General features: G+C 46.6%; 1 protein-coding gene across 1 annotated transcript in view; it reads right to left on the bottom strand.

Annotated features, from left to right (window-relative positions):
- Positions 1–5,602: 5,602 nt before the first annotated feature.
- BRINP1 (BMP/retinoic acid inducible neural specific 1) overlaps positions 5,603–17,442 on the bottom strand; it is a 95,185-nt gene continuing 83,345 nt past the window's right edge. Inside the window, exon 7 of the mRNA XM_056860488.1 lies at positions 5,603–6,826. Coding sequence (XP_056716466.1) covers positions 5,686–6,826 — 1,141 coding nt within the window. The 3' untranslated portion in view covers positions 5,603–5,685. The remainder of the gene's footprint in view (positions 6,827–17,442) is intronic.

A 17,442-nucleotide genomic window follows, 5' to 3' on the forward strand; every position in this document is an offset into this window, starting at 1 on the left:
AACAAATCTGTCGGACAAGGTCTTATCTCTTGCTGATGGGTGCCAGGTGGACCAAGTACTGCAGACCCAGGCCCACCTTCAACCCCCCTGATGCAATAGTGAGCCAATGTTTGACACATCATGAATTACTGGTTTATGCATATCTTTGAAATCTCATTGGATCTCATGAGCTCATTCCACTGGGATTGGAATGATAAATGTAGCCAGTTGCAAGCCATAATCTATGAACGCTTGGGGTATGCGGTCAGCATGCCGAGCTTCATCAAAACCCATTTTGATTTACCCTTTTAGGATGGAACTCTGTCGGACTGACTTTTGGAACGATTCTGGATGCTGAATCAAGATGCAATAACTTTTGTGGAACTGGTAAACCTATTTGAAACTTGCCTAATCTTTTGCCAAACTTTGGACCTAGGAATTTTAAATGTGTAGTTAGCTGTTTTAAGCCTTTTGTTGTTTTCTACTTAACCTGCCTCACCAATCTTTTTGCTTTTCTGTAACGAGCACAAATCTTTGAAATAAACATTTAACCTATATTTGGTTGTGTTCTTTGGCTTTGTGGGCTTCAAGCTCTAAATCTAAGTGCCTTATTGTTTTGTAGGTCCACCTACCACACAAAAATATTTTGCCTGTGTAATTCTTCCCCTGCCCGGCCTCCTACTCTGCAGGGTGAGTGTTACACACTAATTTGGCATCAGCAGGCAGAGGCTGCCCTTATCCTCTGCCTGGGGCTAAACTGATTGAATAAGGGCTGGTGGCAGCCTACTGGCTGAGCCCAGGGGACTCCTGTGCTCAGTGTTTGGTTAAAAATAGTTTTTGGGACCACCTTCAAGGAGGAACGCCCAGCGGAGGCTGGCGGCCCTCCTCTACAATCTCATCTCATCTTCCTTAGAAATGAAAATCCAGGAGGGTCTGTCTAAATGACGATGTTTTGAGGCCTTGGTAGGAATTAACAACTGTTTGGCCTTAACTGGGCTCCATAAAGCTGAAGAGAGAACTGGTTGGGTGTGATCCCGTGGCTACGGCCACCACTCCCTCATGGAGGGAAGAGGCACCGAGAGGCCTTGAATCTTCCCAAGGATTTTCATGTGATAGCTAATGAATGTCCTCTTCTCATTTCCATGGCAACCCCAGGTTTCACTTGCAGGCCCTGTCCAAGTGGGCATTCAGAAGCCTACTGCTTGCTCCTGCATTGAGACAGCAAGAGAACAATTGAATTAAAACTGTGTGTGGTGGTGACAGTGGTGGCAGGGAAGTTGGGAGCAGGCTTTGAGCATCTCCTGTTCCTCTCTCAATTTAGCAGTATGTTTGCTTCACCCCTTCCCCACTTTCTTCCATGGTTTAAAACTGGAGATAAACTAGAACTTTCGGATTGCAGGGGTCCCAACCTCCATGTGGGTCCTGGATAAGGTTGACAGCCTCCAGGTACTAGCTGGAGATCTGCTATTGCAACTGATCTCCAGCCGACAGAGATCAATTCACCTGGAGAAAATGGCCGCTTTGGCAACTGTATGGCATTGAAGTCCCTCCACAAACCCCACCCTCCTCAGTCTCCGCCCCCAAAAATCTCCAGGTATTTCCCAACTCATAGCTGGCAACCCAAGTCCTGGAGATATCCTGGAAGGACAACTGATCTCCAGGTGAGAGTCATCAGTTCCCCTGGAGAAAATGGCTGCCTGGGATGGTGGACTTTATGCATTATATGCCACTGAGATGCCTACCTTCCCCAAATCCCACCATCCCCAGGCTGCACCCCCAAATTTCCCAACCTGGATTTGGCAACCCCAGAACGGTGTAATGTCACTACCAGCTTTGGTAGGGAAATGATGTCCTGTGGTCAGCGTAATGGTGATTTTTTTACATTATTCTTGCACGTGCGGGGTTCCGACTTGTGGCAGGGGTTGGGGCTGCTGATGGAAGATTTTGCTGTTATGGAGCTCTCTATAAGCTGTGACTAAAGTTGTCAATCTGCCCAGACATTATTGTTCCACCCCGTGCAAAAATCTGCTAGATCTTACGGTTGTAGAAGCCCTGCTCCCGTTACCTATGCTTCAGTAACAACCAGATGGAACACATTATATATGGGGCTGCCTTGGAAAAGTCTTCAAAGATCTTCAGTGAGTCCAGTAGCTAGACTGTCCACAATGTGCACATTTATCTGATGATCTAAAGCTTTCAGTGATTTCCAGTCTGTTCCAAGGCAGAATTCAATGTAGTGGGATTTACCCTGGGGAGGATACTAAGGATCAATGGTAGAGCATCTGCCCTGGATGCAGAAGGTCACAGTATTTTTCGTTGGTAGCATGTGATATGAAAGTCCTCTGCTTGAGACCATGGACAACCACTGTCAGAGTGCACAATGGTGACCTTGAAAGGTCTGACTCCGTATAAGGCATCTGCATGTATATGGCAGACTCCTGACCAGTATAAGGCAGATTCATAACCAATCTGAGAACAGGGTATTTGAAGATCTGCCTTATCTGTTGATGAACTGCCTTACCTGTTGTTGCTGTAAGGCCTGGCACCTCAAGGCCAAAACTGACCTGGGAAGGACCCTGCCCCCTTCGCCAGCCTTTTACTGTCAGAAACCAAGGCTTGAAACCTGGCAGTACTGTTGTGGTTGCCCAGCAGCAGCCACTGAGGCATTCCTTTCTTAAAGTTTCAGGCACAATTTCTATCATTTTGGGGGGTTTCTAGCCCCCCTTTTTATTTTTTAATTTCAGATTTTTCTGCAAACTTCTGGCTTTTCTCAGGTTTGTAGAAATATGTGTCTTGTCTGTCCATTGTTTGCTTCTGGATTCAAGTATCCATAGGGTTGCCAACCTCCAGGTACTAGATGGAGATCTGCTATTACAACTCATCTCTAGCCGATAGCAATCAGTCCACCTGGATAAAAGGGCTGCTTTGGCAATTGGACTGTATGGCAATAAAGTTCCTCCCCTCCCCAAACCCCACCCTCCTCAAGTTCCACCTCAAACACCTCCTGCTGGTGGCGAAGAGGGATCTGGCAACTCTAAGTATCCTCATGTCACACCATGTTGAGAATAATATCCACATTCATGTAGACCTTTCACCAGTGTCTGCTTGGGTAGTAGAATACTGCAGCAGCCATAAAAGATGATTCCCACATGCCAAATCCTATACCCAACCTGAGACATTGATGCCAGCTAGGAATGCTGTGCTGACACTTCAGTGAGTGACAAATGACCGTCTTGCACAAGTAGCCATCTGCAACATCCTGCCAAATGTCAAGAAGAACATTACCCCACTTCTTCTCTGGATTTCTGATGAGGTGCAGATAGACAGTAACATTCTTCTCACCTCTTGGCAGGAAGGCAACACCCATTGCTTAAGTGGGTTTTGCTGGACTGATCTCCTCACCTCTCAAAGCAACCTTGAAAACCCAATTGCCTTGAGACAAGAAAGTCAGAAGAGAGAGGGACACAGGCAAAGATACCACTGAAGGCCTGCTTCTGGTCCAACTTAGAATTGTCCCTTCTACTTCTCCCCTCCACAAAGGTCTCCATTATGTTTTCTTAAAACTCTTATTGGGCTGTTTCCTACTACTCCGCTCAGCTAAATGAAGAGTCTTCTGCTGGAGGAAGATCCTCTGAACTGAAGACAAGGTTGAATCCTATCAGGTTTCCCACCGGCAAAACAAGGGGAAGGAGATCCTTTTTAGCTACTTTTTAGATCCTTTTATGCTGGAGCTGATGCGGAATAAAAGCCACCAAGGACAGGAGCTGTAGCAAGAAGGAAGAACTGGGTGAAAGCGAATGGAACAGCTGGTAGGATCCAACCCTAAGGACCACTTCTGCAGGAGAAAGGATACTTATGACAATAAAAGTTTCTACATTCACAGTGCAATCCTAAACAGAATTACTCTACTATGAGGCCGTTGATTTCAGTGGGCTTAGACTGGAGTAACACTGCTTAGGATTGCATTGTAAGCAGTGTAGTGTGATCTAATTCAGCCAACCACATATAATTTATGTCAGAGAGGAAGGTATTTTAACATTTTGCAGGTTTGTTTTTTTTAAGTCTGTTTTCTTTGGGGATCTCCCATTGAAAAGGATACAATCCCAGCAAATAAGCAGCTGATGAATAGTGATGATCAGCTTTCCCTTTGGTACTGATTTAAATGCCACTTCCAAAGGGATGCTTACTAATTCCTCCCTGAATGGAATTCTCCCCAGTATTGCTATATTTATGTTAGTTTAATATTGTTGAGTTGTGGAATTGTTCTTTTATTTGGTTGATGTTTTTATATGTGGAGTCTCTTATTTTATAGGTTGGAACTCATGTGTTCACAGGGAGTTTGTGCATGGTGTGAATAATGACATGTTTATTCCCCTCCCCATCATCTCTGTGTGGGTTTTGTGCATGCGTGCACACAGGATGTACGGCTGGAGATGTATTACCATCACAGAAGTACCATGGGCTTCAAACACATAGGTCTTTTATGCATGGCTGTTTCACTCACCGTCACCCCTCTGATGACTTTGGATGTTTGTGTTGATTATGAATGCATTTCTGACTGTCAGAGGTTGCCTCGCTCTCCCCCTGCATTTCCTCACATTTTGCCCACATTTTCAGAGACCTGTTTTATCTCCGACTTCTGATGGTCGGAAACGGCATGCAAAATCAACACAAAGACCTGAAGTCATCGGAGGGGTGACGGCGAGTGAAATAGCCATGCATACAAGACCATACAGTGCATGTATAAAAGACCTAAAAAATATATCCCCTCCAGTGCATCGTGGGCCCAGCCACAAAGATGAGGTTCACAGTGACTCATTGGCATGATGCAGAATGGAACCCTTAATGTAGCAATATGACCAAGGAACAGAACAAGGGACCTTTGTCCAACCCTTTGGCACCTGCCATATTCAGCGCAACACTTCGCACACTGTAACTGAAAATTTAAAACAGAAGCATTTTGAAAATCTTTTCCCTGCCATGGGGGAGGAGAGACCCCAGAGAGATGATGAGATCTATTTGCGGTTGGCCCCACTGAAAATATATAGTTTCTTCTGTCATTTAAACCAAACCTATTTTCATCTGGGGAAAGCTTTAAGGGGGGAAAAGGGCTCTCAGAGGGCTGCTGTCACATTCTTTCGGTGACCGAGTTCGACAAAGGGCGAGCGAATGATTCAGAATAAAGCTGCATAACACTTCACAAAAGAAATACCTTTTATCTTTGGCCATTGTCTCCCACTAGGAGACATGGCAGCTCTTTGTACATGTACACAGAACTCTTTTCTCTTTCTCACTCTCTCTGATCCTTCTTTTTTTGGCACCTGCATAGCTGAAATCGTTACAATTAAATACAGGAAATCTATTTTTTTTTTAAAAGAAACCGTTTCTGCATCCCTCGTATTTTTTGCCATCCCCTATTGGCTGTCACTGAATGCTACCAAGCGACACCCCAGAGGAATCTCTTGTTCTGACCCTGTTTTATGGGTATAGAAATAGCAAACATGCCCGACCGTTTTACACAACTGCTTGAATGGTTTTCTTTTCATTTTTCCATCAAATGAAGACATCTCCTCTCTCCCCACTGTATATTAATTACATTTTACAAATTTTCTTATTTTTTTTAAATCTCTCTTTCTTTTATCTTCTTTTTTTGTTTGTTTGTTTTTACAGCAAAAAGGTGAGTCACCAAGTACATAAAAGTCTGGGTTAGCAGAGTTTGGCTGTCATCTGATCTGACTGTTTGAGGATTTCGGTGTTGTACAGATCCAGGGCATGATTGACGCGGATGATTTCACTGTTGGTCAGTTTCAGGCGATGCTTCAGCATACAGGAGAACAGATCCAGCTGGGGCTTCCCTGGCGCTACAGGAGGCGCCAGTCGATTGATTCGGTCCCGTATATCCAATAGCAAGAGCATGACCGAGGAGGAGGAATAGAACTGCCCGCCTTGCGTGTACGACTGGTTGACCTGCTGCACCGCGCTGCGCAGCAGATCCGCATTGAATCGCAAGCTGTACCCAAACACCTGAATGTCCGAGATCTTGATGTAGAACTGACGCTTGCTGGGGTCGGAAAGGTCCACGGGCCCTTGGCCGGTGTCGTTGCGCATCAGGGAAGGCAGCCGAGTTCGGCTGCGTAGATAGATGTGGACAGTCTCAAAAAAAGTTTTCCACCGGTTTCCCAGCAGAAGGGTCCAGTTATAGCACTGACTGTTCTGCAGGCGGATTTTCTCCCAACGCGGATAGCCGTACTCGCCGAAGGGCATGTTCCAGCCCTCGGAGTGGCTCCCGCTGAAAGGGTTGACGTAGACAAAGAACATGGGATCCAAGCTGCTGTTGCGCATTTGGCAGATGCGCATGGAGATGCCAATCACCATGTGGATGAAGTCCATCCGGTTCTTGTTGCTCTTCAAGGTGAGGGACATGCGCTTGCGCCATCGGGGGTCAAAGAAGGTGTCCAAGCGGATCTCGTTGCTGATGAAAGTGGTATGGACGTACAGGCGAGAGTCCATCTTTTGGAGCAGGTACTTTAGTTCCAGGTCCTGGAAGTCCAAGTCTGTCTCAAAGCTGATGAACTGCTCGCTGCGCTCTGAGTCCACATTCTGCGGTTCGCACCGACCTCGTGAGAGACGATAGCCCTTGTTGCAGGAGCCGCAGAGGGAGATGTTGGCCAGGCTGCACATGGCGCAGCTGTTGTTGCCTCCAATGATGCACGGGATGGGCCGCTGGCACAGGCTGGTGCTTCCATGGCAGACACAGCTCCGCTGGCTCTCCAGGAAGGTGCCCCAGAACCCATTCTCATTGCAGTAGAGCAGGGACTGGACACGAGAGAGCCATTGCTGTATTGTCCTGCAAAGAAGACATGAAGGAAAATCAGGTGTGCATTCCTAAAGGCTAGAGCCCCAGGCTATCATACTAACACAGGAAGCTGCCTTATACTGAAGCAGACCCTTGGTCCATCAAAGTCAGTATTGTCTACTCAGACCAGCTGCAGCTGTCCAGGGTCTCAGGCAGAGGACTTTCACATCACTTACTTGCCTAGTCCCTTTAACTGGAGATGCTGGGGATTGAACCTGGGACCTTCTGCCTGCCAAGCAGATGCTCTACCACTGAGCCACATCCCCTCCCCTAAATGCTAAATTGTAAGGCTTTCAAGGAGCATTACCACAAGAACACAAGAACCTGGAGATCAGTTCCCCTGGAGAAAATGGCCACTTTGGCAATTGGACTCTGTGGCACTGAAGTCCCTCCCCTCCCCAAACCCCGCTCTCCTCAGGCTCCCCCCCCCCCAGAAACATTCTGCAAAGAGGGACCTGGCAACCCTACCTCTACCTGAGACCCTGGAGAGCCGCTGCCGGTCTGAGTGGACAGTTCTGACTTCGATGGCCCGAGGATCTGATTCAGTATAAGCCAGCTTCATGTGTTCATGTGACTTCATCCCCTGGAGAAAATGGCTGCTTTGGAGGATGGACTCTATGGTATCATACCCTGACGATGTCCTTCCTGTCTCCAAACCCCACTCTCCCTAGCCTCCACCTCCAAATTTCCAGGCATTTCCTAAGCCAGTGTTGGCAACCCTATGTAAATCTAGAAATATCAGTTCTGCAGAACAAGCTCAGCATCAAAACTGTATCCAAAGCAACTCATGCTGCATAGAATAATAGAATCACAGAGTTGGAAATGACCACCAAGGACATCTAGTCCAACCTCCTGCACAATACAGAAAATTCACAACTACCTCCCCCCCCACACCCCCAGTTACCCCTACTCCATGCCCAGAAGATGTCCAAGATGTCCTCCCTCTCATGATCTGCCTAAGGTCAGAGAATCCGCATTGCTGACAGATGGCCATCTAGCCTCTGCTTTAAAACCTCCAAAGAAGTTGAGCCCACCACCTCCCAAGGAAGCCTGTTCCACTGAGGAACCACTCTGTTAGAAAATTCTTCCTAATGTCTCAACGGAAACTCTTTTGATTTTATTTCAGCCCGTTGGTTCTGGTCCTACTTTCTGGGGCAGCAGAAAACAGCTCATGCAAAAGGTCTCAGTTTTTACCATGCCGATATCTTTTAAGGAAAACGGTTCTCCCAGACATTCTTGACTGCTTTCTGTTTGTGGATAAGCAGTGGCTAACAGGGTAAAAAAAAAAAGACTATAGGAATCAGATAAGCTTATGTCATCTACCTCTGTTATATTTCTTTCTGAAATATGGGATTCTGCATACACAGAAATATTGACTGGAGAAGAGCTCTCGGTTCTTCCAGAACTGCATTTCCAAAAGGCACGCATAAACAAAGTTTAAAAATACAAATAAAATTAGCCTCTTCAAAATTAACTTTGGTCAGGTTGGTACAAGACATTGAGACAGCAAGGGAAAAAAGTCTGCTGCAGTACAAGACAGCTCTGTGTGTTGAGTCAGTGGGAGAAAAGTCATGGTGAATGATAAAGGGGACTGGATGGAACCACTGGGCTCCTGTGCTCCTGACTCTGTGAAACTACCAGATAAGCACTAAATGTTGACGTATCACGTCTTAGCATGGAACTAGGATAAAAGTTCATTCCCCAGTACAATCGGGGCTCAGTCTTTCTGCTTGTCAATGCGGGCTGAGCCGCAGCTGCAATAAAACTGTTTTCTCGACTAACGGTCTTGGGTCTCTCTCCTCCACGAACCTCCGTTTTTCCGCAACAATATGCAAAGTTGCAATTCTGTGTAGCACATTTTCTGTAGTAATGAAGGGCTTTTTTGCCCCCAACTCACAGCTGACTTTGGGTGACCCCCTGCGGTTTTCTAAGCAAGAGATGTACAGAGGCAGTTTGTCTTTGCCTTAATCTGCATAGTGACCCTGGGCTTTCTTGGTGGTCACCCACCCGAATACTAACTAGCACCGACCCTGCATAGCTTCTGAGATCTGATGAGATTAGGTTAGCTTGAGCTATCCAGTTAAGGGCAGTAATGAACATTAAGGCTGTGCAAAAATATATATTTATTGTATTTTTGGTGCTCATATTTATAAAACCTGGAAATTTTCAAAAAAAAATCTGGAAAACCTGTTTTTTGGGGAAATTTTCGGTTAATAAACCGGAAACAAAAATAAACCAGAACCCAAAAAATGAATTCCACGCTGCCGCTGCCTCAATTCTCTGGATCCCAGAGAATCGAGGCAGCATGGAATTGCTTTAGCTCCATGCTGCAGGCCTTCTCTGGCCCTGGAGAAAACCCACAGCATGGATCTAAAGCAATTCCACACCGCCCTGATTCTGTGGGCTCCCGAGAATCAGGGCAGCATGGAATTCGTTCTGAGGCAGGTAAGTAAGGGAGGAAGGAGGGGAGAGGGGGGAAATGGCGGCGGGGCCAAAATGACTCGAATAATGCCTGCAAAAATTCAGCATTAGTCAGGATCTGATTATTCGGTACCCTTTATTGTCACCTTTCTCATACCAGTTTTAAAAAAACCCCGAAAAATACCAAAAAGGTATATAAATTCAGCGAGTGAATTTTCTTATCACATTCCACCTGTGATATTTTAACTGGAGATACCAGAGCTCAAACATGTACTCTACCAGTGAGATATGCCCCCCTCCCTTAAAAATGCCACTGGCTGAATATAGCAATGTATTAAATAAACACCAAGCTGTCTGTTCCAGGTTGCATGGGACTCCAGCCGCCCAACCCTCAACCTCGGGGCCAGGAGACGTGGTGGGAATGTGGTGGCAGTGAGGCCCGGCATCTCGGTGTGCCAGCAGCAGTCCCAGGGGCTCGTCCGGGTGCCTGGCCTCGCCCCTCCAGCCGCTGCCCATTCAGACAGACGACCACAGCGAGTGGCATACAGAGTTTTCACAGTCCCTTCCACAGCGGCCAGAAAGGCCTAGGAACCCCATCCACGCTTGCCACATGGCCTCATAACGGGCTCTCCAGTAAAAGAGCCCGGAAGGACAGAGGCCTCTTATGGACTAGGGAGGGGAGGGACTACAGCCAGGGGTGGGGTTAAAAGGGGCCCTCCCCATAAAGCCAGCAAACGGAGGCCCATGGGGAGGTCTCCCGGTTGCCTGAGGGGCTATCTCTGCGAGCACCCTGGCAACCTCAGCAGAGGAGAGTTCTGACTCCCCCTCCGACTGGTCTGAGGCCGAAGAGGTTCAGCCGGCCAGAGCATGGATGTGTGTGGGCGGCCACAGGGCCAGGGTTACCCTATGGTCCCACGCTGTCTTATACTGATTTGGCCCATTGGCCCATCTAGCTCTATCGTCCAGTTTACATCCATTAGGGATGCATCACAACAGGCCTTTTACCACTCAAACTCCCAGTTGGAATGGTAAAAGGCCTGTTGCGATGCGGCACGGGTGTAAACCAGAAGGGACGCAATCGCGCCGGTGCAGCCGCGCGCACATGATCCCTGCCTCAGCTTCGCCCCAGAAACCTTCCACCAGAGGAGAGGGGGGACCTGGCAACTCTAGCTGCTACCTATGTACCTAGGTTCTGTCAGGTCACAACTGACTGATGGCGACCCCAGCCAGGGGATTTCAAGGCACATGAGAAGCAGAGGTGGCTGCCTGTTGCCTTCATCTGCAGAGTCTTCCTTGGTAGTCTCCCATCCAAGTACTGACCCTGCTTAACTTCCGTGATGAGGCGGGACTGGGTTCTAATGTACCATTTCACATTGCCTGCAGCTACCTATAATTCTATATGTGGAATCTGAACCTGGGAACTGAAGCACTGAAAGCTTGAGCCCTGCCACAGAGTTAGACCATTGGTCTACCTAGCTCTGTATTACCTACTTTGATTGACCAGATGTTTTTCAGGGTATCAGAGAGGGAAAGGTCTTTCCCAACAGCTGTAACGTGAGATCCTGGAACTGGACATGCCGAGGATTGAAGCTAGGGTCTACTGCAAGCCAAGCAGGTGCTCTCCTCCTAAGCTATGCCCCTCCCCCAGTGACATAGAATGAATAGGGTTGCCAACCAACAGGTACAAGCTGAAGATCTCCTGCTATTACAACTGACCTCCAGCTGATAGAGATCAGTTCCCCTGGAGAAAATGGCCACTTTGGCAATTGGACTCTATGGCATTGAAGTCCCTCCCCTCCCCAAAGAGGGACCTGGCTACCCTAAGGTTGAAGGTAAGTGGTGTTGATAGTGCTAGATGCCCTTTAGGTACAACTCTAGTTGATTTCTGCAAATACTTCAGTCCTACTGTTTTGGACATCTGATCTAACTCTCCTTTTGCTCATGTCTGTCTTACTTCCAACACTTTTCACCAGCTGCCTTTGCATACCTGAGAAGAGGGGGGCACATCCTTTCATTACCCAGCTTTTCAATCTCTCTCTCCCACAATTTAGCAACCTGCCCTGCAGCAAACAGTGCATCACCCCCCATTCTGAAATTCCACAAACAGGATAGTGTCACAAAAACGCATTCTGCGCTGGACTCGATTTTCACTGGAGTCACCTTCTCATTTTGTCTGTTTATTTTTGTTTTAATTAACTTCATTTGCTGCGCTTGTTTTGCAAACAAAAATCGCAGGTGCAAAAAAAGAAGAAAGAGGGAGCTTTATCAATTTGGACTCGCACCTTTTGGAACCATTAAAATTGGCTGAACACAACTTTCCCTTTTGGCATTCAGCTCTATTCTGCTTCATTTCCGGAAGGGCGGCTGAGTGTCAACACGTTCCTTTCGGCTATAATTGAATACAGAACATACTATTTCTATTAGGCCTTTGTGAATGGGACCGAGAGTCTCATGCTGTTAATATAACCACTCCATCTTTTCAAAGCCGGTGGCACGTATTAAATGCTGCTGTCTCCATCCTGGCTTTCACACCGCCAAAATTGGCCCGGTATGGGGCCATCCTGGCTCTAATTTCAGGCTAGGTATATGCGGCAAGCTCTCCCGTCAGACGTGTGACAGTGATGGAGGTCGGGCAGTGGGTGGTGGCAGGATTTTGGTGGGAGAAATGACACTTCTACCCCTCAATCACTCCCCAAGGAGCGTGGTGTAATGGTGAAGAGCAGTGGACTCCAATCTGCCGAACCGGGTTTGATTCCCCACTCCTCCACATGAAGCCAGCTGGGTGACCTTGGGCTAGTCACAGTTCTCTTAGAGCTCTCTCAGGCCCACCTACCTCACAGGGTTTCTGTTGTGGGGAGGGCAAGGAAAGGTGATTGTAAGCTGGTTTGATTCTTCCTTCAGTGGCAGAGAAAGTCAGCATATAAAAACCAACTCTTCTTCTTCTGTGCCATCCATGGCCCATGCCTTCCAGCATCCTTTGCCCATAAAAGCCAGGTGAGGCCGCAAGCAGGTTGGTCCTTTGGGGGATCAATCATGGCTTGAGGAAGCTCAAGGAGGGTTGCCAGGTACCCCCTTGCCACCAGCAGGGGTGGAGGGTGGGAGGATGATTCATGTGAATGCAATAACTTTCCTTCCAGGGTAAACCTGGAAGTGAAAGGGATGCTCTAGCATATTCCTCCAACAAGTCTATGGTTTTCATAGAGGTTTTTTTTTTAATAGATATGCTGGAGTGTTTCTGACACTTCCGGGTTTACCTTGGAAAGGACATTATTGTGCCATGCACCACTGAGCGTGCATGCTAATCGCACACACACACCCCATTAGCTGGCCTGCTTCCACCCACTGGCCAGCTGAGGAGTTGCAGGCAGGCCTTTTAATTGGTGGGCAATTGCCCACCATTAACAGGCATCTGGCAACCCTAAGCTAAAGGGAAGGAACTAAGTCTTAGCTACACCACACATTCTTGGCATGCAGAAAATCCCAAGTTTAATACATGGCAGAATTCAAATAGCAGGTGTGGAGAAATGTTTTTCTCTGCTTTAAACACAGGAGAGCTGCTGCCAGTCAGGTTAGACAATATTGAACTAGGTGGATCAATGATCTGACTCAGTATAAAGCCGCATTGTGTATAATGCTGCTTGACCTGATTTGGGTATCAAATTTTGCTTTATCTGAACATGAATCATCCGCTGCCTAATCCTGCCTAGCATACTCTCTAGGTCCTGCTTCATACAATTGGCCTACCTAGCTCAGTACTGTCTACCCTAACTGGTCTTGTGGCTCAGGCTAGCCCGATCTTGTCAAATCTTGGAAGCTAAGCAGGGTCGGCCCTGGTTAGTAATTGGTTGGGAGACCACCGAGGAATGCCAGGGTCTCCATGCAGAGGAAGGCAATGGCAACCCCCCACTGTATGTTTCTTGCCTTGAAAACCCTACAGGGTCGCCATAGGTGGGCTGTGAATTGACGGCATTTTACACACACACACACACACACACACACACAACTAGTTTGACCTTCCCAGAGTCTCAGGCAGAGAAAGGCCTTTTCTAGTTCCTGCGACCTGAGACTACTAAACCTGGCCCTTTCTATACAGGAAAGTATGATGCAATACTGAATCACAGCCAGAGTGGTGTAGTGGTTAAGAGCAGTGGTTTGTAGCGGTGGACTCTGATCTGGAGAACCAGGTTTGATTCCCCACTCCTCTGCATGAGCAGCGGAGGCTAATCTGGTGGACTGGATTTGTTTCCCCACTCCTACACACGAATCCTGCTGGGTGACCTTGGGCTAGTCTCAGCTCTCTTAGAACTCTCTTAGCCCCACCTACCTCACAGGGTGTTTGTTGTGGGGAGGGAAAGGGAAGGTGATTGTAAGCCGATTTGATTCTTCCTTACATGGTAGAGAAAGTGGGCATATAAAAACCAACTCTTCTTCTTCGTGACAATTCTGTTGGTGGTCTCTCCACAAGAGCAGCACCCTGATAGAGCTAAGTGACAAACTCCACATTGTAAATTTCACCTCTACCGTGACCTCACTAGGTAGCTTCCTGCTTTCTTTAAACTACTTAATCTCTCCCAGCCAGCAATAAAGATGGATCAAAATTACTGACCAACCTTCCAAGTTTGTTGTAAGAACTACCTCATGATAGGTAGGGTTGCCAGCCTCCAGGTACTAGCTAGAGGTACTTTTAACACATACTGATTTTTAAGTCATAAACACCTATTTAGGTCATACACATCTATTTATTATGCTAGTCCTTATTACCTGATCTACGGTCTTCTTTGAATAGCCATCTATATATAATCTACATAATATATTTCATTTATAGGGTTGCCAACTGCCAGGTAGTAGCAGGAGATCTCCTGCTAATTCAACTGATGTCCAACCGATAGAGATCTATTCACCTAGAGAAAAATGGCCACTTTGGCAATTGGACTCTATGACATTGAAGTCCCTCCCCTCCCCAAACCCCACTCTCCTCAGGCTCTGCCCCAAAAACCTCCCACCGGTGACAAAGAGGGACCTGGCAACCCTATTCACTTATCTGCTACACTACAACAAGCTTTTACTAAATAACAACTTTATAATAACCTACTACCAAATAAATTCTAAATTACTGTTTTCTGCTTAAAGTAACAGATCCCTAAGGTCCGCACTTTTTTTGTACCACTTTCGATCCAGTTTCCTGTCTACATGCTGTGCATGTTACATAATTACTAGCAACACCAGGTGGTGAAGCCCATTATACACAAGATCAGTACTTGAGTTCTAATCCCTACTGGCTCACTACTGTGGTGAAAGAAAGTACTCATATATAACGGGATACACAGTAGGTGCAACCTTTGTAATTAAGTTCAGCTGTAATGTGTGGAATCAGTTACCTGCCTAAATTTATTTCCACTTCTTGGATTTTGTAGTTCTGAATTCCCTGGTCTTGTTTCTGCAGTGGAACTGATAATCCATTGTTCCGTTTTTATTTCCAAATTTTTCCAGAACTTTGCTCATGCAGGTCATGTAGCTACTCATTATCTCAGTTCATTTACATCTTTCCTCCATATCTTTTTTCATCAACATACATGTATACATTAATAAATACTGCTACAAGGCATTCACAATGTGACAGTTCTACCAAGATTCTTTTTGTGTAGGGTTTTACAATGTGTTTGTGCAGTAATAAAACACCACAGAAAAAGAATCCTGATGTGATTTGAACATATGAGATTTCGTTTCTGTACAGCGTTATCATTGTGTGTGTGCGCGCATCCATAACAAAGGAGACATGAACGGAAATCAGTGGCACATGCTCCAATTGCAGAATTAAATTTAGAAACAAATTAAGGAGAACAGAAACACAGCGCGGAGTGAAATCCTGGAACAATAAGGGAACAGAACGTTCATCCCTAGTTCAAGCTCATCAGGTGATGGGATCTTAGAAAGGAAGCATTTTCGCAAGTCTATTGAGTACAATCCAACATGGGTTTTATAGGTCAAAGGAGTCTGGACTGCTAGACTTGGCTTTACCCAGCTGGTTTCCACCCCCACAAATGTGTTGCTACAAATGCAGAATGACAAACACACGGGGGGAAAATGCTAATCTGCCTGGTGGTGTTGACTTAAACAAATCAGGCACATCACTCATTAAAAAACTCAGCTGCCATCCTGTATTTTGTCCCATTTCATACAGATTTTGATAGCGCTCGCTGGAGACTTTCTTTCTGCCTGGCTGGTTTTTGTTTTTTTTTCCAAATCGAAGTGAAATGCTAAAGACATATTTATCTAAAAGCTTTAGACGAGTACGCTTGGCTGGAGATATGCTAGGTGCCTCTTCCAAGGCTCTTATTTCTAAGCTGATGAATCAAAAAATAATATATGTATGATTTCCCCCCCACTACCTTCTCTCCCTCCCATTCCTCTTCAGAAGTCAGGTTTGTTTACAGCAACTTAATAAACGGGTAAGATAGGGAACGTTCTTCAGAAAGGGAATGCTGACGATAAAAAATAATTAACCTTGAAAATAAATACCTTGCCCTCCCTCTCACAAACCCTGTAAAATTCCAAATAGTTAGAAGGGGGAGGGGAGTGAGAATGACTGTTAGGAACAGCGTTGGCCTTAGGGTGCAACAACTTGTGAGTTAGTTGTCTGATCATTGTTTATTCTCTCATGCATCTCATTCTCTCATGCAGAATGTTTTTTTTGGGGGGGAAGATAGGGTTGCCAACCTCCAGGTACTAGCTGCAGATCTCCTGGTATTACAGCTGATCTCCAGTCAATCGAGATCAGTTCACCTGAAAATGACCACTTTGGCAATTGGATTCTATGGCATTGAAGTGCCTCCCCTCCCCAAACCCTGCACTCCTCAGGCTCTGCCCCAAAAACCTCCCATTGGTGGTGAAGAGGGACCTGGCAACCTTAGGGAGAGAGGAGTTGTTTAACTCTGAGTGATCTAGTCAGAGTAGTAGGGTTGCAAGCTCCAGGTTGGGAAATACCTGGAGATTTTGGGGGTGGAGTCTGAGAAGGACAGGCCTTGGAGAGGGGAGGGACTTCAATGCCGTAGAGTCCAATTGCCAAAGCTGCCATTTTCTCCAGGGCAACTGATTTATATTGCCTGGAGATCAGTTGTAATAGTGGGGGATCTTCAACCACCACCTGGAGGTTGGCAACCCTACACAGCAGTGTAGTGGTTAGAGCATCAGACTAGGATCCTGGAGACCCAGGTTCAAATCTCCATTCAAGCATGGAAGCTCACTGGGTTTCCTGGAGTTAGTTAAACTCTCTCAGCCAAAATTACCTTGCAGAATTGTTGTGAGGATAACACGGCAAAAGGGGGAATGATGTTGACAGCTGATTTCAGTCCCCCCCCCATACAAAAAAGCACACACAAAAAGCAGGGGTGTACAAATACCTCAATCAATAAATAATTTAAAAAACTTTCCTTCCTCATTATTTTCTCATTGAAAAGATGCCTCCTCCAAGCTATTTTTGTGCCAGCAGGAGAAATTTTACTTTTTTTTGGGGGGGGGACATAACCTGGGGATGTCATTTTTCAGTAGGAATTGGCTGTGGGGTGTCAGTAGGGTTGCCAACCTCCAGGTATGAGCTGGAGATCTGCTATTTCAACTGATCTCCAACTGATAGAGGACAGTTCAGCAGGAGAAAATGGCCACTTTGAAAATTGGACTCTATGGCATTGAAGTCCCTCCCCTCCCCAAACCCCACCCTTCTCAGGTGGGACCCAGAGATCTCCCAGAATTACAACTGAACTCCAGCCGATAGAGATCAGTTCCCCTGGAGAAAATGGCCACTTTGGCATTGAAGTCCCTCCCCTCTCCAAACCCTGCCCTCCTCAGGCTCCACCCCCAAAATCTCCAGGTATTGCCCAACCCAGAGCTGGCAACCCTACTTGACTGCCCTCATGAGAATTCTGGATTGGGGCTCTATTGAATGCTTCTGCTTTGTGGAGGAAGGGAAATATCACCCCCTCCTTCCAGGAGGCACTTCCAAAGCAGACGTTTTATGGAAAGGAACAGCCTGGCTTCCCACCACCACAAGCTTGGAATCCTGCAGTGAGCCATGGAAACACAGAGTGGGGGTTGTGTTTTAATAGATGTAGTTAGTTTCATAGTTGATGTTCAGACGTTTGCCCCATTAGAGAGACCGTAATCTGTTGTGTTAAGGATTCTGCCTTGTG

Source organism: Euleptes europaea, chromosome 14 (genome assembly GCF_029931775.1).
Source record: "Euleptes europaea isolate rEulEur1 chromosome 14, rEulEur1.hap1, whole genome shotgun sequence".
In the NCBI taxonomy this organism is placed as follows: Eukaryota; Metazoa; Chordata; class Lepidosauria; order Squamata; family Sphaerodactylidae; genus Euleptes; species Euleptes europaea.